The following is a 22516-nucleotide window of genomic DNA, read 5'->3' as shown; positions in this document are numbered from 1 at the left end:
CACGGGCGGGTGCGCTGCCAATCGCCGCCCACGATCGGCTGCGCACCGCCATTTTACGTGGGCAGGCCAATTAAGGCCCGCCCAGCATGACGCGCACCTGGAAGCGCTGAGTGCTCCCTGTGCTGGCAGGGGGAATAGGCTGAGTTGGCGCCATGCTCTTTCGTGCATGCACGCAAAAGAGCGCAGAAATCTCCATGAGGCAAAGAGCAAAATTTTTAAGACGTCTTCTCATGTGACAGTGTCACGTGAGCTGGGACATGTCAATGAATTTTATTTAAAAATTTTGCTAAACTTTAAAAACCTTTATGAAACCTCATCCCACCTGTGGATGAGGTTTCATGGTAAATGCGAAGCCGCCTAGGCTCTTCGCCTGCCTGCCAACCTTAAGGTTGGACAGGCAGTTGAGTTAAGTATTTTAATTGATATTTAAATGGCCTTAATAGGCCTTTGACAGTTCGGTGGGCGCCCAGCCGACCCCGGTGCGCGTCCTCCGAACTGAATTTCTGAATGCACGACATCACCGTGCATCATTTTACATGTCGGCGAGCGGTGCCCACCCCCACTTGCCGACCCGAAGTTACCGCCCCTTGTTGAATGGGGTATAACTGGCGTACTAGGTTCATAAATTACTGCTAAACAATCTCATTGGCACTGAAGGAGTCATTTTACATTTATTGAATGTCAAATTTCTTCATGATAAAATCCACATATTTTAAAAATATTGTTTTAAAATTTGGTTGGATATTTTTAGCTTGTGCCTTAAAGTCATATGTATGTCCCAGTCATTTATTTTGCTATCTGTAAAATATAAAAGTGAAGGGATTCAGTGATATTTACTTCCTAGTTTGCTGTTGGTGGGAATACTTCAATGCGATTGGCTGCTTACCTTCCTCAATGACATAATTGTTGCTGAACCTGGAGATCCCCTTAGCTTGGAGCCAGATTCAAAGTAATGTAGGATATGGGGAAGTACTTGCCACAGAGATCGCAATATCTGGGTCATTGCATCCACTTGAAAAGTGGTGAATGTGTTTCATAAACATATGTTTAACAAGAGATAATTAAATTGATGGTCTGGCTTGCATAGTTCATATAAATATATTTTATCATATTGCTTTAAGATTTAACAGTACAATATAGCAAAGATTTAATATATCAAAAATTCATAACATTCTAAATATTACACCATGGAGCTCAGTAAACAGTAAAATAGAAGTACTTTTCAAACATAACTCATGAATTACGGATAAATATGTTTCCGTTCCAGAAAATGATTTTCACAAGGTACTTATGTTAATTAAATTTCTTTCCATCACATTCTTGTGAATGAACCAGCCTCCTAGTAAGTCCTGCTGTAGCATTCTTAATCCTCAACAATATGGTCCAGATCAGGAACTCAACATGAGCAAATCCACAAACATGAACCCATATCCTGCCACATGATAACATAATGCATTGGAAAACCAAGGTGTTCTGCCACCATGCTATATTCTTTAACCATTATTTCCGTACCATACTCACAATGCCATTCAAAAGCTATTAAATACAGATTTGTAGTATGAGATTATAACAGAATTAACCAAAGTCATTTCTAGCATTTTTGATTCCAACATTTCATAACGTTAGAAAAGAAAATCAAATTAACAATTTGACTTTATTTCCAGTGTTCAGTTACTTGTGGAAATGGCTACCAACAAAGACTTGTTTCCTGCAGTGAGGTTTATAATGGTAAGGACCTCTATGAATATGGCTACTATCATCAGATAACAACTAACTGCCCTGGGACACAACCGCCAAACATCCGTGCCTGCACTCTTGGTGAATGTCATGTTACTGCCTCATGGAGGGTTGGAAATTGGGGAAGTGTAAGTTCATTTCAAAACTTTTCAGGACACACGCTGTAAACCTGAGTAATTGCATTGTATTTAATTTGATGCAAATTTAACAGAGTCTTGTAACCATGTTGTCTGAATGCTTCATGTCAGGATTTTACCGAAGTTCTTTGAATCGCAATGAGGGGTTTACTCAGAATCTATCTAGCAAGGCAGTAAATTCTACTGTACTATATAACCTAGTTACATTCTTCTGGTGCCCAATAAGAGTTTTTCTCCCATCATAAAGGATGTTAGATACTAACATGGAAGAACGTTCTTAATCTATAGACAAAGAGTTTCCACTTAAAATGATTTCTCTACGGCCTGAATTTTCCCATCGGCAATCTGGGGGCTGGGCCCGCTCGCCGAGTTTTTGTGAAGTTAAGCTACTTTGCTGTTTCATTTCTCGTCAAATGATTTGCTTTCCCATATCCTGACATGACAATAATAAAACGCCATTTGATTTAAAATATGATTTGTGGTGACAACGTTAGATGTTCTATTAAATTCAAAGTAACAACTGTAGATAATCTTCAGTTCGATATGCCCATACATGTCCTGCAACGTGGAAGTACTGGTTTGATCATGATCGATAGTGACTTATGCTCATTTTACATTTAGTGCTATTTAATTTCATTTTTTTTCAATTTTCTTGTAAGTGTTCAGTGACTTGTGGAATAGGAGCCATGCAACGCTCAGTACACTGTTTAACAAATGATGGCCATTTAAGCAACTTATGTAGTTTGGACATTAAGCCTGAAGAGAGGAGAACATGCCAGAGTGGAAAATGTAAGCATTTGAATTATTCAGTCCATTTTCACATCACCATAAAACGTTGCCATCTGTTTTCTGTTAACAGAGCCTGTTTCTGATTGTTCAAAAGTACATTTTCAAAATTCTAATGAAAAACATATTTTGCATGTAGGTGAACTTCCAGAAAGCTGTAGAGATGTACAAAGATTGAAAGGGTTCATGGAAGATGGCAATCATTTTCTTAATATTCAAGGGAAGCGAGTGAAGGTACATTATTTAACTATTTTAAATGAGAATTGCAGATTTGTCATAAAAATTACGAATTTCCTTATTTCATTTGTTCTGTTCTTGTGTCAAAGCATATTTGTCATTGCAGATATATTGTGCTGGTATGCTGTCAGATAGCCCAAGAGAGTACATTACACTGGAAAGTGGTGATGCAGAAAATTTTTCAGAAGTTTATGGCTACAGGTATAGAAAGGCAAAATATGATTGTGTTAACATTGTGTTCACTTTACAAATAGTAATTTTACAGCATCTTTGAAATGTGCATAAAATATTCTGTTTGATTTAGGCTGCATAATCCTGCTGAATGTCCATATAATGGAAGTAGAAGAGATGACTGTCAGTGCAGAAGAGATTATCTTGCTGCAGGGTTTTCTACCTTCAGCAAAGTAAGACTGGACATCAACACTTTGCAAATAATAAGTGAGTAAAATCTTCCTTACTGTTGTGTTTTATTTAACCATATTGATAAATTTTCCTCTTTCCCTGAAACCAAGCAAACTAAGAAAGCAAGTGAGGAATTAAATGGACAATTGGAAAAGTGTATATCCAGTTACATTTTGTTTTACCTTAGGGGAAATGTTAATCCTGCATGCCCAATGGGAAGGAAGTTAAAATTACTCCGGAAACTTAAAGGCCAACATCCTGTTCCTTTCCCACAGTTTTCAATTTTAATTTGTTCTTCTGAGTAGGCAGGAATAACACCAGAAACTGGCCAGTTCCTTCTTTAAATATATGATATGGGCTCCTATAGCATAACTGGGACCAAACTGCTATTTTTACCAATGGCCTGAACAGGTGAAGCTTGGGGCTGAAAAATCACGGCCAAAAGAAGCCGAGAGAACTAAATTTTTTTACTTTTTTTTTAATCCATCCTTGTGGTGCTAGGAGGAGTAGGGCCAGGAACAATATTTTCAAATCATTTATTTGATGTTGTGACATAACTAGGAAATAAAATGGATTATAGCTTTTTAATGTATGCAGATAGCATAAAATATATTGCAGCAGTCTAAGGCTGCCCCCACCAGGGACGCATCTCAAAACTGTGGCATTATTGGTACCTGGAGTAGAACCAATATTGAGTCTAACTTTGGAGTGGGAACATGAATTGAGTTGAGGCTGAAACTGAATTCCCAGTTGTGCCTCTGACATGAGCACACCTACGGGGTAGAAAAACTGAGATACAATATATTTGTTTCTTCTCACTCTACCATGCAATTCCTGGTGCAATCTTTATCTCTCTCCATCTGACCTTTCCTTGCCTGCCTGCATCCTACTGCTCTTAGGGTTGCCAACCCTCCAGTATTGAGCTGGAGTTTCCAGGAATTGAATATCAACCTCCACGACACTGCTGTGTGCAAATCTGGAGAAAAATCATAGGAACATTGAAGAAAAAGTTTTTTTGTCATTTTCTTTGATATCTCTCTTTACCAGATATAAAAATAGTCGTTTGATAGTGCAGAACTTGAGTATTGCCGAGTAAAAGAGACATGTCTAAGCTTTTTGTCTTGCATTCATCAGGACACTTTGCAAGAATATCAATATAAGGGGAAAACAACAATTTATACTGTATTTCAAGAGAGTGCTGATTGGCTGGCAAATGGACTCTGATTGGTAGAGGCATTGCCATGGAGAATGCACCAGTGATGGTGACTGACAGTTAACTATCAAGAATTGTTTGAAATTTAAAACAGGCAGCTTGACCCTGATTGGTCAAGGCATTGACTTGAGGAATGAGTCAGCGAATGGCTGTCACTTATTTTGTTTAGGTGAAACAGGCGTCCATGTGTACATGTTCTTTCTGTCTGCAAGGAACAGGGCCCTGTATATTGATATATATAGCTTCCAGTACACGCAAATGCGCCATATTGCGAACCCAACTAACAATCTTAAATTGGTTGCCACTGTAATTCTTAGCACACTGAGGATTATTTAACAAACGTTGTACAATTGTGGAATCTCATCTAATGTTGGACACTGTGTTTTGAGTTTTGCAAGCATGGGCTGATTGGGTACAGTCTGTACCTTGCCCGTTGCAAACAGTGGCTGGGACATGCTGTTTGATATGATCCGTTAGTCTCTGGGACGTATGACCTACATGCCTAGCATCACGTTGGCACTGAAATTCATATACCACATTACTCTTTTGTGTGAGAGACAGATCGTCTTTTTGGCTTGACGGGAGCATCCTGTTAGTGGCAAATACCACTTGTGTTGCTACTGCATAGTAGCAGTGTGAAACAGCTAGCTTTACCTGTTGCTTCAAATTTTTGAGATACCTTGCCCTTCCAGGGTAATCTGAGGTAGACTGGACACTTTTCAGTGGCGAAAGTGACAACCTTAGGCCCGTTCAGAGTCCACGTGATATACAGCACGAAATGATCTGATCAGGGTAGCCATTATCCTGCAAGATGCCTTTGATGCGCCCTATTTCAGTATCAAACTTGCATGGTGAGCAAATGGCTCGGGACCTATTTACAAGGTTGCCGATAAGACTAATCTTATAGCGTGCGAAACTGTAAGAATCCCATTGTGTATATTGACCAGTGAAGGTAGACCATGGTAGAGAAACCTCTGGCAGATTTCTCAACTAGTACGTCAAGAAAGGGGAGTTTATTTGACTGCTCCATTTCAAAGGTGAATTTGAGCGCAGGATGGAGCCCATTAAGACATGTAAGGAAATTGCTGCTTGCAGCTGCAAATTTAAATCTAGCAAACATTTCATCCACTTACCGGAAATATGCGAGGGGTAGGAAGTTAGGTATCATTCCATCAAAGACACGTTTCTCATGGAACCCAACAAAGATGTTTGTGAGAGCTGGGCCTAGAGGGGATCCCATGGCAACACCATCTATTTGGGCATAAAAACAAAAAGCTAAAAGCTACTGCGGATGCTGGAATCTATTTGGGCATACATGGTGTAATTAAAACAGAACTCAACTGCATAAGTTGCTCAGTTCATAAATTTAATTCGGTGTGTCCCAAATCAAATGGGAAGAGGTATTTAAAAGCAAAATACTGCGGATGCTGGAAATCTAGAACAAAAACAAAAATACCTGGAAAAACTCAGCAGGCCTGACAGCATCTGCGGAGAGGGATACAGTTGACATTTCGAGTCCGTATGACCCTTCATCAGAACTAAGACATATAGAAATGAGATGAAACATAAGCTGGGAGAAGGGGGTGGGACAGGAGAGTTCGATAGGGAGCCAGTGATAGGTGGAGGCCAAGAAGAGACTGCCAAAGATGTCATAGACAAAAGGACAAAGGGGTGTTGACGGTGGTGATATTATCTAAAGGATGTGCTAATGGGGACATTAAGGGAAGCAAGCTAGTGGCAGATGGCCCTAGTGCAGGTGGGGTTGGGGGAAGAGGTATTTGCTGAGTTCAAACTCCTCTACTCCCAATTATCCTGGCACAAAGCAGCATCCACTGAAGATGCTGAATCCTTGAAAGCGCGCCTAGCTGATCTAGCACATGCATATTGCAGGATTCCGAACAATCTGTCTGACTTTCACATGCAACGCGAACGTCTTACAGCGAGGTCTTAAGACCAACCTGGACATACACATCAGTAAACCTGACAAAGGGACTGGAATAGTCAACCTTAACAAGTGTGACTATATCAACAAAATGCATGCCATTCTTAAGGACAGGTCCAAATTCATATCCATTGGACCTGCTGCTTAACATGACCAGACAGCCTTGCTCGAAGGTAAGCTAAAAAAAATGCTTGCTGGAATTGTGTAAGAGCAATGAGTTACCGCATGATATATGGGACAGGGTTCACCCTCATAGTTCACTACGTCCACATATGTATGGGCTGCCCAAGACGCACAAAACTGATGCCTCTTTATGCCCCATCTTAACTATGACCGGTTCTGCACAACATGAATTGGCCAAATGGTGGGGCGAATTGTTATAACCAGTTTTGACCAAGTTTTCTACATGCACGGTGAAGGACTCCTACACATTTGCAAAGGCCATACAGGACTTGCATATCGATAGCAGTGCTGTGCCAATGTGCTCATTTGACATTGCTAGTCTATTCACCAATGTTCCACTTAAGGAAACCATAGATATTTGAACTGCAGCACTATATCGTGGCAACCTAGACCAGCCACCATTGTGTGAATCAGTATTCATTGAACTTATGAGCTCAGCAACTCACACAGTTGAGTTCAGTTTTAAGGACACCATGTATGCCCAAATAGATGGTGTTGCCATGGGATCCCCTCTAAGGCCCAGCTTTTTCAAACATCTTTGTTGGGTTCCATGAGAAACTTATCTTCGATGGAATGACACCTAACCTCCTACCTCTTGCGTATTTCTGGCATGTGGATTATATGTTTGCTAGATTTAAATCCACAGCTGCAAGCAGCAATTTCCTTGCCTGTCTTAATGGGCTCCATCCTGCACTCAAATTCACCTTTGAAATGGAGCAGTCAAATGAACTCCCCTTTCTTGACGTACTTGTTCAGAAATCTACCAGGGTGTTCTCTACCACGGTCTACTGCAAGCCTACCTTCACTGGTCAATGTACACATTGGGATTCTTACAGTCCCACAAGCTATAAGATTGGTCTTATCGGCAACCTTGTAAATAGGTCCCTAGCCATTTGCTCACCATGCAAGCTTGATACTGAAATAGAGCACAACAGAGACATCCTGCAGGATAATGGCTACCCTAATAAGATCATTTCATGCTATATAATCACGCAAACTCATGAATAGGCCTAAGGCCATCACTTTCAGCCCTGAAAAGTGCCCAGTCTACCTCAGATTACCCTGGAAGGGCACGGTATCTCAAAAATTTGAGCAACACATGAAGCTAGCTGTTTCACGCTGCTACTATGAAGTAGCAACACGAGTGGCATTCGCCACTAACAGGATGCTGCCGTCAAGCCAAAATGGCCTATCACACAAATGAGTAATGTGGTATCTGAATTTCAGTGCCAGTGTGGTGCTAAGTATGTAGGCTGGCGGATTATATCAAACAGCATGTCTAAACTGCTGTTCGCAACCGGCAAGGTACAGACCATATCCAACCAGCCTGTTCTTACTAAACTCAAAACTCAGTGTCCAACATTAGATATGATTCCACAATTGGACAACATTTGCTAAATAATCCTCAGTGTGCTAAGAATTACGCTGACAACCAATTTAAGATTGTCAGTTGGGCTCGCAGTGTGGTGCATATGTATTCGAAGCTACATATATTAATACACAGGGCCACGTTCCTTGCAAACAGAAAGAACGTGAACACACATTGCGCCTGTTTCACCTAAACAAAGTAAGTGACAACCATTCCCTGACTCATTCCTCAAGTCAATGCTTTGACCAATCAGGGTCAAGCTGCCTGGTTTAAATTCCAAACAATGCTTGACAGTTAATGGTCAGTCACCATCACTGGTGCATTCTCCATGGCAATGCCTCTCTACCAGTCAGAGTCCAGTTGCCAACCATTCAGTGCTCTCTTCACATATAGTATAAATTGTTGTTTTCCCCTTATATTGGTATTCTTGCAAAGTGTCCTGATGAGCGCAAGACGAAAAGCTTAGACATGTCTCTTTTATCGGCAATACTCAAGATTTAAAATTATTGAAAATGGGGTGGGGGGAAGGCTGTTTGGCTGACAGTCAAGCATCATCCAATTGGGTAATGAATCTTTTTGCTTTCCCATTGGCAACACATTAGGGGGGCAACACATCACAAGGATGGATGTGTTGGCTGACGAATGGCTGGACAGTGGGGGGTAAGTCATGTGATGAAACCTCCAGTGATATATTTAATCACAGTTGGCAACTCTAACTGCTCTGATTCTATACTTTGCTCTCTGTCTGCTTCTCTTATGTGACATTACTAGCATAATGCCCACCATTGCCTTAGCCTTGTTTAGAGCAGGTCCATTATGCCAGAACTTGTTGGGTGATGGCCCACTAGTCTCTTGAAGACAGTTAAATGAGTTCATTCAATTTTCTCATGCTCCAGAGAGTCACCATTGCTCAGATGTGATCTGAAGTTTATTTCTGAAATTGAACCATAACCTAAGAAATTGTGTAAGCATTGAGGGATTATGCTGGCTGGCTGAAGCACCAATTAAGGCTCAGTCACATCGGCTGCATAGATTTGAACCCCACTGTTCTCAGATGGTATCCTGTTCATGAAACTTTAAGTTTAGCTCTAAAAGAAAAATAATTACCATAATCCTTTAAAATTTTGCATATATGGTGAGAATTTTAATTTCTTCCATTGGGCAAGAGTGTTGTGGATGAGCAGTTAAAATGGAAGAGCCCCATTTCCCATTCCATTCATGCCAACCTATGATTTTAAAGCCATTGCTTTTTATGCAATGAGCCATTGCTTTTTATGCAGAGAGAGTCTCATGCATAAACAAAAATTGGGATCCTATGACGTGTAAGGGAACTGAGGAGTGTAAGTTAACCACATGAATCGGATGGGGGGTTGGGTGGAGGGTAGCCATACCAGCTTAAACGAAAGGCGTTGGTTAACAAAAGCTATGTCAGCTTGAGCAGATCTGGGGAAGAAGAGTTTCAAGTTGAATGAGGGGATAGAAGATGAAGGTGGAGAATAACAAGAATAATGAGATCTTGATATATGATTCTGTGATGGTTTTGATAACACAAATTTCCAATTTCCAAAAGTGCTGTTGAAGAAGTCTTGGAGAATTGCTTCAGTCCACCTTGTAGATGGTGTACAATGCTGCCACTATGTGCCATTTGTGTAGGGGGTGAATGTTTAGGTGGTGCATGGGTGCCAATCAGCCAGGCTGCTTTGTCCAGGCATTGATCGTCCTGAGTGTTGCTGGAGCTTGCACTTATCCAGGCAAGTGGAGAATATTCCATCACACTTTTGACTTGTACCTTTTAGGTGACGGACAGGCTTTGGGGAATCAGGAAATGAGTTGCAGAATTCCCAGCTTCTGACCTGCTGTTGTAACCACTGCATTTATATGGTTGGTGCAGCCAGTTAAGTTTCTGTTCAATAGTGAACCCCGAGGATGTTGATGGTGTGGAATTCAACAATGGTAAAGTAGTTGAATATCAAGAGGAGGTGGTTAGATGTTTAGAATATGGAGGTCTTTGATCAAAATAATGATTTTTGGTTGTACAGAGAGAGAAGGGAGCCTGTTAATTGTATGTTCAATGTATACAGGTGGTGGGAATTAATTGGAGTTCACTTGTGCATCTATAAATAGAAGAAACTGTGGTCGTTTGATGAGGGGTTGCATGCTTGTAATGTGCATCTCTGTAAATAAATGCTTATAAAAATGCTTAAGTATTGGCTCCAAGTCTATCTTTCACCAGTTGGCTTCCTGGATTATAACACTGATACTATGTTCTATATTTTTGTAAGGTGTGTTATGACCAGGTGAGGAGGAGTGAATTGGCTCCCCTCTATTCAGCTTCCTCAGCTGGTCAAAACAAAGGCTCTAAATTTCTTTTTCACGAGAATATGCCTTTTCCGAATTCAGAGTGTATTTAACTGTTTATGCAGTGAGCAATAAGGAGCAACAAGACTTTCTGGAGTTAAAGAAAGAGCAAATTTATTAACCAGTAAAGCTGAGAAAAAAAGTAATAAAAACACGACATCACACACACAGGTACCAAAAACAAGGGAAGTTGGAGTCCAATAAAAAAAATAGTGAAAAGAATATATGGCTAAGTGTCCTTGGCTTGTCCTTGAGGTGTAGATTGTTAAACGTTGTAGCTAATTTGGATTAGTTGGTTTCGCAGATGCGATCAGATGTAGAAGTTGTAATTATTATGAGATCTCGGTTCGCTGGTAGATTCCTAGTAAAATTGTCTTCCAAACCGATAATACACTTGTTCCAAAAGGGGGAGAGAGCTTTCAGCCAGTCTCTTCTGCTGAAGCCTTTCTTACAATCTCTCTCCAGTGGCTGTAGCCTGGCCTGTTATATACTTCACCCATTGTGTATTTCCAAGGGGTTTTCCATAAGTCTGTCTGTGGCAGCCATTGTTTCAATATCCATCACTTTGCAATTTAATGTCTCTTCCTTTGACAGTGACGAGTTTCGATGGACCCCTAAGGGTGTCTGGTTTGCTTTTTCACCCTCACCTTGGAAGGTGGACTTGCATTTTAAAGTCGTTTGTTCTGTCTCATTTCAAGTTGTAAAATTTCCAGTCAGTTGAAAGTTTGAAAACCATATTTTCAAAATTAAAGGGGCATAGCCTTGTGACAAGTGAGATTCCAGTGCAGATGCTTACTTGAAAGCATCATGGTTTAGAGAGGGTTTGCAGGTCAGTATGGTGCAAACTGGGTGTGCTAACTCTGAACAAGATTCTCTCACCTGTATTCCTGTTTAGTGAGCCAGTGCACCGTTGACACAGTCTTGCTGAAGGTAGCTTTTTATATGTCACCTAATGGTAAGACAAGTACCTTTAAGTTTTTACACCAAAATGTTTACAACAAAAATGTAAGCTCTTCATGCAAACGTTTCCAATTTCTTGACGAATAAATTTGGCATCTGGTATAGTCCTAACCCATAGAGTGCAAAAGGCCTGGGTTTGAATGCTGCTATATGCTGAGTAAGCTGATGTTAGTGGCCATTGGCCATTCCCTGAGCTATGGAAGACAAAAAATCAGCCGGGTTATTGCTTCTGTTCAGGATTCAGGGACTCTGTCTGCAAAATGGAAATAAATGAAATGAATAGAAAGACAGGATTGAGCTCATTTGTGATGCCTTGTGTTGCCCCTTGACTGAACAGCTTTGGGACGAGAATTTTACCTTGAGGCAAAATTTCCCCTTTTAACTGGAAATGAGTCTGATGCTCTCACCCTGCTATGATCCCATCCCATTTTCCCTGATCTGTGTCACTTAGGCTTTAAGGGATGCTTACTTATCTCTCCTGATGCAAGCTGCAGTGAAATTCCTTAAACCCCCACAGGACTTTTGTGTAAGAACATGTACAGTGTTGACAAGTTACTCAGCCATGGGGAGTAATTTTCCAGAGCCCAAATATCTCTCACCCACCATGTAAATATGTATGGACTTGCAACATGATCAGGAATAGGATTCAATCCAGCTCAAAGATTCTGAACTCAAGTATGCCATTTCCCACCAACTGAGATCAACAAAAGTTGGCACATTAATTTCCAGGAACTTTCTGGTCCATAATGTTCAGTGCTATCATTTGGTGGTAAAATTAATTCTGTAACTAACATTGTTTAAAACTGTTGAAAAACACAAAAATGGCTTTTTTAAACTAAATCATTTTTAATAATCCCACTGCTTGTGCCACTTTCAGCTGCTATCACTGACAGATTAATCATCCATCATTTCTAAGATGGAAAAGATAAATATCATTTAGTAACTTGAAAAATATAATTTCAGTTTGTATAAATATGGTACATTTTATTCAAAATTATAATGATCTATATTATTATTGTATATTGTCTCTTCATCTTGATTATTTTACATATTTTCAACAATTCGCCCATTTCCATCTTTATAGCAACAGACTTGTACTTTGCACAGACACTTGAAGGCCGCTCGGTTCCATTTGCCACAGCTGGAGACTGTTATAGTGCTGCCAGATGTCCACAGGTGACTTACCTACTTAGCTATTCAATATGGTAATATTATAAAAGGTCAGAACGTTTATGGTAAAAAAGCTAACAAATGAGACTGTTGGTCTTTAATGTGTATTTTTTATGTACATGATAGTCTTGTACCATCCACACATACAACCTAGAATTAATTAGGTGTCTTTACTTTATTTTCCATCTACTACTTTGTATATTTTTGCGAATGATTTGGCTACATATTTGAAGTGTAACTGCTGGTTATGCTTAAAGTGGAATTTACTAAATTATAGAGACATAATCTGTATATTCTGACATAAGAGTATCATTTGCAGGGCTATAATTTAGGGAGCTAAAGTGCCACTTACCCATTATAAACAAAATGTCAGTATTTGAAATTGCAATATGAACATAAAATAGGCATTAATAATTTAGTGTGTAGAGCGTTAACTTGGAAACAAATCACAAAGAGAACTGTAAAGCTGGCAAAATATTTTCTGAAGATTACTGCTGCCTTACTGAACTGGCATGTTGACCCTGATTTTGTTATAGCATGCAGATGTACTTATACATATTAAATGGGAAGAGGTGTTTTATTATTAGTCCTTTAAAGGTTTAAATTAACTTTTGGAATATTAGGAAAAGTTGTATGATAACATATAGATCAAGAGTCAAAACTCTTATAAGAACATGTCATTGCCACAAAATTACTTAAACCTCCTTTGAATAAAATATAAAGATAATTAAAACTTTTTTTTTAAGCAGACTATTTAATTTTTCAGCAATACAATTTGCTTTCTCCTTATGTTTATTAAGTGTATTTGTACAAGTGTTCCTGTGCACCTACCCACCCACGCTAAAACACATATTGAAATGTTAAATAACCTACAACCAATGAAAGAATGTTCTTCATGTTCTGCGTAAGAAATATGATTAATGCAGAGATAGAAGACAGCTTACTGGTATAAAACTACATTTTTCACATTTACATGAAATACATTAAAGCAGAAATTTCTAAGCTACTTCTGCTTTTATATCACTCAGCTTTAGATTAATTAATACAAATCTTCCTGATGCTACAGGCTAATCAAATTGTACTTCTGCAGCCATGAGTGACCATGATGTAGCATAGAGAAACCAGTTTTTGTCTGTTTTGTTTTGCAGTACATGTGAGTTCTCACTAGGAACATAGCAGTGTGGAAACAGGAGTAGGCCATTCAATCTGTTCCACCATTCAACTAGATCTGTATCTTAATCCCATCTATCATCTTGGTTCCTCAACATTGTTAACACTCGTGCCTAAAAAAACCCATCAATTGGAATTTTCAATTGACTTAACCTCAACAGCTTTAAGAGGAAGAGAGTTCCAAACTTCCCTATCTTTTGCATGAGGAAATGCTTCCTGGCATCACCCTTGAATGGGCTAACCCTAATGTTAAGATTATGCTGTTTTTTTTTTCTGGATTCCCCTCACCAGAGGAAAGAGCAAGGGGGCATAACCTAAAAAGGAGATAAAATGACCATTAGCATGAGAAAAATCCAATAATAAAAGGCCGGAGAAAAATGAGAACAATCCATATAAGTATATTATATGAAACAATCAGAACCAGAACTAAAAACAAATATTATACTATCATAAGAGGAAGGTTAGAACAATGCTGGGGGCGGAGAAAGGAAAGACTGAACCTAACAGACATTTTCCGTTAAACATATTTTCGGGTGTTTTAAATTAAACTACTCAACCTGGAGATTTGGAGGGAACCAATGAAAAAAGCTTATTCTGGAAAATTCAAAGAAAAATAAGAAATTTTGTAATGCATAAATTAGCCAGAGAACAGAAGTATGAAACTCTTGCTTGTGCAATACAAGAACTCATGCAATTTTTAATTCATTTTTGGGACACAGGCATCAGTGCCATGACCAGCATTTATTGTACATCACGAGTAGACCTGAGAAGGTGGCAGTGGTCTGCCTACAACTTCTTGTGGTGGTTTCATACAACTCAGTGGCTTGCTTCATCACCTGGCTTCATGTTCTAAACGATATTATTGAACTAGTTGCGTTTTTGTGTGACAATTCAAGAGCCTCATGGTGACTTTCACTGATATTTAACTTTCACAGATTTTTTAAATTGAAGTATAATTTTCAAAGTGCCCTGTGAGGATTTGAACTTAGCCACTCTGGATTATTAGATCAAGAGTCCAGCAAAATTACCACCACACTACCCTGTGATGCCTTTATGAATAACGACAATAATGTTGCATTGTCAAACTGCTACGTTAAAAAGTAGTAATAACAGTATTACTATTGTTAAAGCATAACTTCTCCAATGTAAGTAAAAGCACTACACCGCCATGTGCTGAATATTTCCAATGGTTGTAATTTTAAAAAAATTTGTTCGGGCTTATCAAAATTTGAATGTCATCACATTAAAATTTTACTTATATCGTAAATTCATTTTGAAGAACCCTCTCTCATCCCACCAATTTGGACAGTATAATTTGTGAACTTTATATTGTAGTACTATTTACCTGCTATACCTTGGATACCTATTTTAAAGAAATTGGTCAATAATGACAGGAAGCTTTAACAATATAGTAATGATGAATTTGCATGATTTAGCCAGACTAGTACTTTCGCTGTGTAATACTTTTAACATAATCAGAATGTGCTAAATGATCTGTAAATTCCAATTGCACGGTACAAGATTAAATTAAAATAACTTAATCGATTTAAATTACTGTGCATGTAAATAAGATCTGATAAATCTTCCATGATAATCATTTCAGGGCAAATATTTGTCCATGCAAAGATGGTCAGTTCATCATGGTCAGATGTTACTTCAAAATAAGAGTTCGTATAGTACTGCAGAAACATAAATCTTAACTTGCAGGTATTAGTTGACTATATTTATCTGAACCGTTTTACTATTTGCAAGCACAACAGCAGTGCCCTCTACAGATAGTTGTGAAAAAGTGCTGTTGAATACCTCCCATGTGTTTAAAATGACAGATATAAGCAATATAATTTCTGAAATTTATTATCATGGATTCCTTAATTGAATACTATACTGCAACACAGATCCAAAATTGCTGCATAGTATTTAAATAAGTACTAACTTGACTATGTAAAATTTTGTATTAATCATTCTATGTGCTGAATCTGGAAAAAAGAATAGCTAAGGATACAAACACAAAATATTAAATTTTTACCAATAAACACATCACAATTTATTACCTTTATCCACAAATAAATTCATGGGGAAGTAAGAAAATAGGAAAGACTATTTATATTATTCCGTATATATTTTGTTCATTTTTATCTACCATACCTTATTTTTATTTTCAGGTGGGCTGAAATAATGCATTTTGACATTAGGGACTTGGTGTAATCAAACTTCCATTGGCTCAGATGTGACAATGGGCTAGTTTTGTTTTATACTTATTCAAGGTGTATGTCTAATTTGAGCTTTTGAAACTCCTATCAATGTGGCATTATTTTTCAGGGTCAATTTAGCATTAATCTTTCTGGAACAGGACTCCGAGTGTCTGAATCAACAAGGTGGATTTCACAGGGCAATTATGCTGTTGTAGAAATACAATGGTTGCTGGTAAGAGTGTAATGGAAAATGTGGTTAAATATTATTTAGCAAGAGGTAATTTTACTTAGGTTAATGTTATTTGGTGAAAAAGTAGTTGTACTTAAATGATATGTTAACTGGTACATTGTTTATACCAGATGGCATTTAACCTGCGTATAACTACTTTTCTGTATGATATATAGCTGGTATTGTTCCAGTAATGCTAGTAGTAATAATACATATAGCTAGTAATTTTCTAGCATAAAATAGTAAACTAATTTTGTAAGCTCTTTATTTTTGTCCAAAGAGAGTGTGGGCCAGATTTTCAAAGCAGGATCAAGAATCCAACAATCGGATGAATTCCGCGCTCCAATCCTGTGCCTCAGCTCCGTCACACTCGTAATGCTATTATTATATGCTAATGCCCTAATTGGGCAGGAGGTGAACTCAGCCGTTGAAAAAAATTTCAAAGGACCACATATTTAAATAAATCACTCCCGCACTCTGAAAACAAAAATTAGGGGGTGTAATGAGCGGGAGGACACACTTGAATGGAAACACTCTGAAGGGTATGGATGAGGAGAGAGACTCAGGAGTACAGATGAATAATTCCTTGAAAATGCGAATGTAGATAGTCAATCATTAGGCCATAGCTTGAGTGCTACATAAAGTTTTGGATGCGCTAATACAGAAAGAATAATAAGACCACAGAGATCACACAGTACAGATTCACCGGATGATGTGAGGGATGAAACTATAATTATGAGCAGAGACTTGAGATACTGGAAATATTTCTACTGGTGAAAAAGAGGCAAAGAAGAGACTTTTAAAATGCTTAATGCTTTGATGAAGGAAATATTTTTTCTTGTTAGGAAGTCAGCAAAGGATCATGAGTTTAAAATTGCCACTAACAACATGGTGAGGAAGTTTAGGAGACATTTCTTTAAGCGGAAGGTTGTTGAAGCTTTGCCACAGAAAACAATTGAAACAGAGATCATTGTATCTTTTAAGGGAAAAGTGGGTAAACATTTAAAGATAAAGGGCTATAGAGGGAGCGTGCAACAGTGGGATTAATTTTTGATTGACGTATTGAAGACCTTCCCTGTAAACTTTTATCATGTCATAGAGCAAACAAAAGACTGAAGTAAAATACGGATGTAGAATTTTAAAAGACTAATTGTGCCTACTTGGCTTTTTTTGTTTAATTCATTTGAATTCAATGGAAAGAAAGAGTGCAGGCTGTAAAATGAACAGCCAATCCGATTTTGCCTGGTTGCTGCCATGTGACTTAGGTTAAAATTATCCCCCCATGACTCAGTCACTCCCCACCTTTCCTTTCCTCCGACTGAAGGTGTGCCTAACATGCACTAAAATACAGGCCTGGATTTTCAAAGGGGCATAGGGGCAGGTCCTGGTGCAGGCGGGATTTCAAAATCATGTTCCCGGAGCCTGTCTTGGGGTCCGGACAACTCCAGGATAGATTTGAATTTTCAAAGGGCTGGCCATAGGGAAGAAATAGCAAATGTGCTCGCCACCAATTAACAGTCCCTTAAGCTCCTCAAATGTCTTGTTAAGAGCCTGTCCATTTGGCACTGTAATTGTCAGTGCTTTTGCCGGTGAGCCCAGTCTTTTGCTGTTGGGTTCACCGCGAGCCCCAAGTATGTTTGTTTGTATTTGTTTTAAAATCAAATTTGAGGGGCAAACTTGTGCCGGATGAGCACTACACCTTAACTTGTTGACCATGGCCGTTCTCCATCACATTTGACCTCCTGGCTTCCTGAGGAACTATCTGCTCTATCCAATAAGGCAGCAATAGCGCCCAACAAGGCTGCCATCTGCGTTTGCTGCAGGCACTGTGTGTGATATAGAGCCAACCTGACCTGTGCACTTTTATGGCTCTCAAAATGCACACCAAACCCATGTTTGACTGTGAGAGGGACTTTTGTCTTTTCACACAGGGGACAGATTTGCAGTGCATTTTGAAGTTTATATCTTTGAAGAGCAAGAGTTCAAATTGCCAAAAAAGCTGTAGACAACTAATGGGGTAAGAGACAACATAAAACTATAAGAAAAAACATACAAAAATATAAAAAATAGCACAGATCCTTCTGACTGGGGAAAATATGAAGAACCGTAAAAGGTACCAAAGCAGATAGTAAAAGCTACAAAAAAGGAGTATGAAAAGAAACTTGCAAGGGATATCGAAATGAGCATTTTTTAAAAACAATTAAATTAAGAAAAAGAGTGTGGTCAAAAGCAAGGTAGGCCACTTGAAAATGGATAACAGTAATGTTGTCAAAAATAAAGAAATGGTAACATCTAAATAATCGCTTGGCATCAGTACTTATAGTAGAGGAAGAAGTGAGCATGTCAGATGTTCCAAGGAAACTATTATTGAGTCAGGGACAGAGTGCTAAATTTTCATCTGGGCTTGGGAAAACCTTTGACGGCTCACAAAATGCACACCGAACCCATGTTTGACTGTGAGGGATTTTTGTCTTTTCACACGGGACGGATTTGCAATGCATTTTGTGAGCTGCAATGGAGTGCATGAGGATTGTAGGTGCAGAGGAGGACCAATTAGAAAGCCCGCCTCAATTCTCCAACGACAACAGCCCAGCTCCCAACATTGTTCAAAGGTCCCCTAAATCCCACCCCTCATCCTCTCACCCATCCCCCTTCCACTCCATGCCACTTCACATTCCCCATGCCACCCCATGCTACATCTATGCCCCCCTTGCCACCTCATGCCCCCTCACATTTCTGTGCCACCTCTATGTCCCCCATGTATCCTCTGTAGCCACTCACCCAGTATGGATTTTGTACAGTTCTCAGGAGCCATGCAATATCAATTGGAAAAATAAATACTTTAAAATCATTGGAAAGCCATTAAACCTTGAACAAACCAAGAAAACCCTGAATTCTAGCTCACTATCATTGATACTGGACCAAAAAACTCAAGGGAAAAAAGTTGTAATACTTTAGTGCCTTCTAGGTTTGTAATCACAAAAAAAATCACATCAAAGACATAATCTATTATTATAGGCTCATAAAAGATTCAATAGTTCTTGGATCAATAAGGCCACCTGCTGAGCTGAAGCTTTTGAAACCTAGCCAAGCATTCATAATGGAACACCTGCCATTACAAAAGCTTCCAGCTCCACTGAAAGAAACGATATCCATTTCCATTTCAAAGCAGAGTAAATCTCAATCAGTAGATAGAACAGGTGCAGTCCATTCTTTCTACCTTCAGAAGCAGTGTTTTTTGTAAATATCCAGATCTGCCAGTCCAATTAAATCAGAACCACAAAACATGATAGCAGAGGACATATCTTTTTACATTTTTTAATACATTACAGTACTTTCTCCATTGGAAAAGTACTGTAACACATGTGAATAATTACACAACATTGATCAATGTAAGGGTCAACTTACCTTTACAGAGTAGATCCCTATGATGAATTACTGCATTAAAGACATATCTACATTACAATACAATACCCAATAGTGATGTATGAAGATGTCAAAACATTTTACACTTGCCTTTCAGAACATTCCAGACTCCTCAGCAGCTTTCCATTTTCTTCACAAACTCTCAAGCCTATGTGCTTTTAATGGGCTTCCAAAACCCTGCGCTACCAGATGAAACTGGTGAGTGGGAGGAAATCTAATTTTTGCTCCCATTTAAAAAGAGAACCGACTTCAGTGGGGGCAAGTGTGCATTTTGCACCCTAGGCATTCCTGACACGCAAAAAGGCCAGAGGAAAAAGGTGCAGAGTCAGGGATGCAGAGGAAAATCGCATTGCTTCAAAATAAACCAAAGTGTGGCTATTCTCGCACCAAAATCCGCCTCCATACCCTGATGAAAATTCAACCCAGGAACTCAACAAAATTAACATACTGAAGATAACAGTATTAGAGAAATTAATGGCATAAGGGGTAACAAATCCCATGGATCAGATGGTTTCCATCCCAGGGTTTTAAAAGAAGTAGGTAAGAACATTGCAGAGACCCAAGTTATAATCTTACAAAGTTCTCTCAATTTGAGGCCATTCATTTAAATTGGAAAATTGTACATATCACTCAGCTATTTAAGAAAATGACCGAAGGAAACCAGGGAATTATAGACCAGTCAGCCTAGCATCTGTTATTGGAAATTGCTAAAGTCTATAATTAAGGGCAGGATGATGGAACACTTTGAAAATTTTCAGCTGATCAGCAACAAGCAGCATGAATTTGTAACAGTTTCATCATGCCTGACAAACACAATTGACATTTTTGTAAGGTGACACAAGTAGTAGACAGCAGGATGTCTATGGATATTATTTATATAGGCTTCCAGAAGGTTTGTGATAAAGTTCCTCATAAGTGACTGTTAGTTAAAGTTGTTTTTCATGGGATTGAAAGCAAATTATTGACTGAATGGAAGGAGACGGGATAATGGGCAGCACTCTAATTAGCAGAATGTGATCAGTGGTGTCCCATAACGACCTGTGTTGTGGCCTCAATTATTCGTTAATGTATTCATCACTATATTCGTTAATGACTTAGATAATGGGCAGCATTTTCCCCCCGTCGGGGGGAGTTATACAGGAGCTGGCGCGAGCAGGCAGGTTCCCGATTGGCACCCCAGGTCGGGGGCGCCCGACCACTGTGCGGGCGGGGGGGAATTCCCTGAGCCGGGAGTGCGCTCTTTTGCACATGTGCATGAAAGAGCGCACTGATCTGTCTGAGGCAAAGTGCTGCCTCAGGGAGATCAGTGTTACTTTTAAAAACCTAATTAAAGACGGAAAAAAATTTAAGGACATGTCCCTTCATGTGAAACTGTCACATGAGATAGGACATGTCCATTACTTTTATTTAAAAATTTCCATGAAATTTTAAATCTTACATGAAACATCATCCCGCCCATGGTTGAGGCTTCATGCATTATCCGAAGGCCGCCTGGCCTCCTCGCCTGCCCACCAGCCTTAAGGCTGGACGGGCAGGCCCGTAAAGTTCATTAATTAGTTTTTTAATGGCCATAATAGGCCGTTGACAGTTCAGCGGGCGCACAGCCAATTCAGCTGCGTGCCTGCCGAACTGAAAATCTAAATGATGCGGGGTGATGTCGGGACACAAGCCCGATGTCACCCTGCGTAATTTTACGTGTCGGCGAGCGGGCCTTGCCCCCACTCGCCGACCAGAAAATGCTGCCCAATGGGATAGAAAGCCACGTTTCCAAATTTACCAATAACACATTGTAAGCAGCGCAGATGAAGGTTTGAAATTACAAAGAGAAATCAATAGATTAAGTGAATATGAAAAACTGGCAAATTGATTTCAATGTCAGCAAATCAGTAACAGGGAAGCCATTATAATTTATAAGCATAGATAAAATGGAGCTGCAGGAGCAAGTTCTGCATAGGAAGACTGACTCAACAGAAGCATTCAATATAGAACTGGAGGAATTCCTGATTCTGTGAGAAATAGAACAATTGTTTGATGTGGTGGAGGTGCGAAGAGAAAGAGTTTAGATAGCAAAGTGAGCCGTAAGGTTTGAGCGGTTCTGGCTCTTGACTCATTCTTATGTTCCTAAGGTCAGATATTTTTTAAAATGGATTCTTTGATATTATCTTTATTCACATTCCTGAATTATTATGTATGCCCTTACCACTATGCATAAGACAAATGCATACTATTCGTCAACTGAGTGATTGGAGAATATCACATAGAGAATATCACTAAGTAACTTACATTGAAACAGACAGATGTGTACTTCTGTATGTTATATTTTCGGTCTATTACATAGGAAGCTATCTACCAAACATTATTAAAATCAATATCATCTGTATACATTGGAGAAAACAGTCACATTGTCAAGTTGTTTCATACTGTACATTTAAACAGCATTATTAACTTCTTTAGACTTAAGTGGATTGATTTATTGTTCATCTGCCGCAGTGATGTAAATTCCATTCCATCCACAGAATGGCGCCAAAGTGACTGGGAAATGTGGAGGTTATTGTGGCAAATGCATCCCATATTCAGGAACAGGACTACATGTACAATTGCTTTAGCTCAGGTATTTATTTTTTAAGTACTTCCTCAAATTTAATGTGAGTATTGTCATCTTCATATTCCACAACCACCGGTCCCAAACTGGTAATGTAATATAATTGCAGCCTCAAACACCAATATTTCATGCCATTAATGTCAATGTCTCAGAATTTTTCCTTCTCTGAAAGTTACAGCAATAAAAAAACTAATAAATAAGGCAAATATCAGCAAAAGTCCTTTTCTTCAGGAAACTGAAACTCCCGACTCCAAACCTCCATCCTCCTGGGTGAATCGTCATGGCTGACAAGAGCTGATGTATTAAGTCTTTCTATGCTTTCAAGGCAATGGTCTCTCTATAGAGTCTCGAGGGTAGTGGAGTCAAGAAGAATAGGGTCAGAGGGAGGGTTCTCACACATGGC

The 22516-nt window shown here is 39.1% G+C and overlaps 1 protein-coding gene across 2 annotated transcripts in view; it reads left to right on the top strand.

The window, feature by feature from the left end:
• Window positions 1–22122, top strand: part of adamts9 (ADAM metallopeptidase with thrombospondin type 1 motif, 9) — a 306177-nt gene extending 284055 nt beyond the window's left edge. The window contains exons 32-39 of one of the 2 annotated variants that reach the window (XR_013576832.1): window positions 1665–1728; window positions 2534–2663; window positions 2800–2894; window positions 3004–3098; window positions 3202–3335; window positions 12409–12500; window positions 15984–16088; window positions 22028–22122. Coding sequence is in view for 1 of the 2 variants with exons in the window: in XM_078543655.1 (XP_078399781.1) it covers window positions 1665–1865; window positions 2534–2663; window positions 2800–2894; window positions 3004–3098; window positions 3202–3335; window positions 12409–12500; window positions 15984–16088; window positions 22028–22117 (942 nt within the window). In the remaining variant the exon portion in view is untranslated. Of the gene's footprint in view, window positions 1–1664; window positions 1866–2533; window positions 2664–2799; window positions 2895–3003; window positions 3099–3201; window positions 3336–12408; window positions 12501–15983; window positions 16089–22027 lie in introns of both variants that reach the window. The other variant, XM_078543655.1, reaches the window with a different exon arrangement.
• Window positions 22123–22516: the final 394 nt, after the last annotated feature.

The sequence above is a fragment of the Cetorhinus maximus genome, chromosome 6 (genome assembly GCF_964194155.1).
Source record: "Cetorhinus maximus chromosome 6, sCetMax3.hap1.1, whole genome shotgun sequence".
Classification (NCBI taxonomy): Eukaryota; Metazoa; Chordata; class Chondrichthyes; order Lamniformes; family Cetorhinidae; genus Cetorhinus; species Cetorhinus maximus.
The sequence above is the reverse complement of the archived record's forward strand: the minus strand, read 5'-3'. Positions and strand labels throughout refer to the sequence as shown.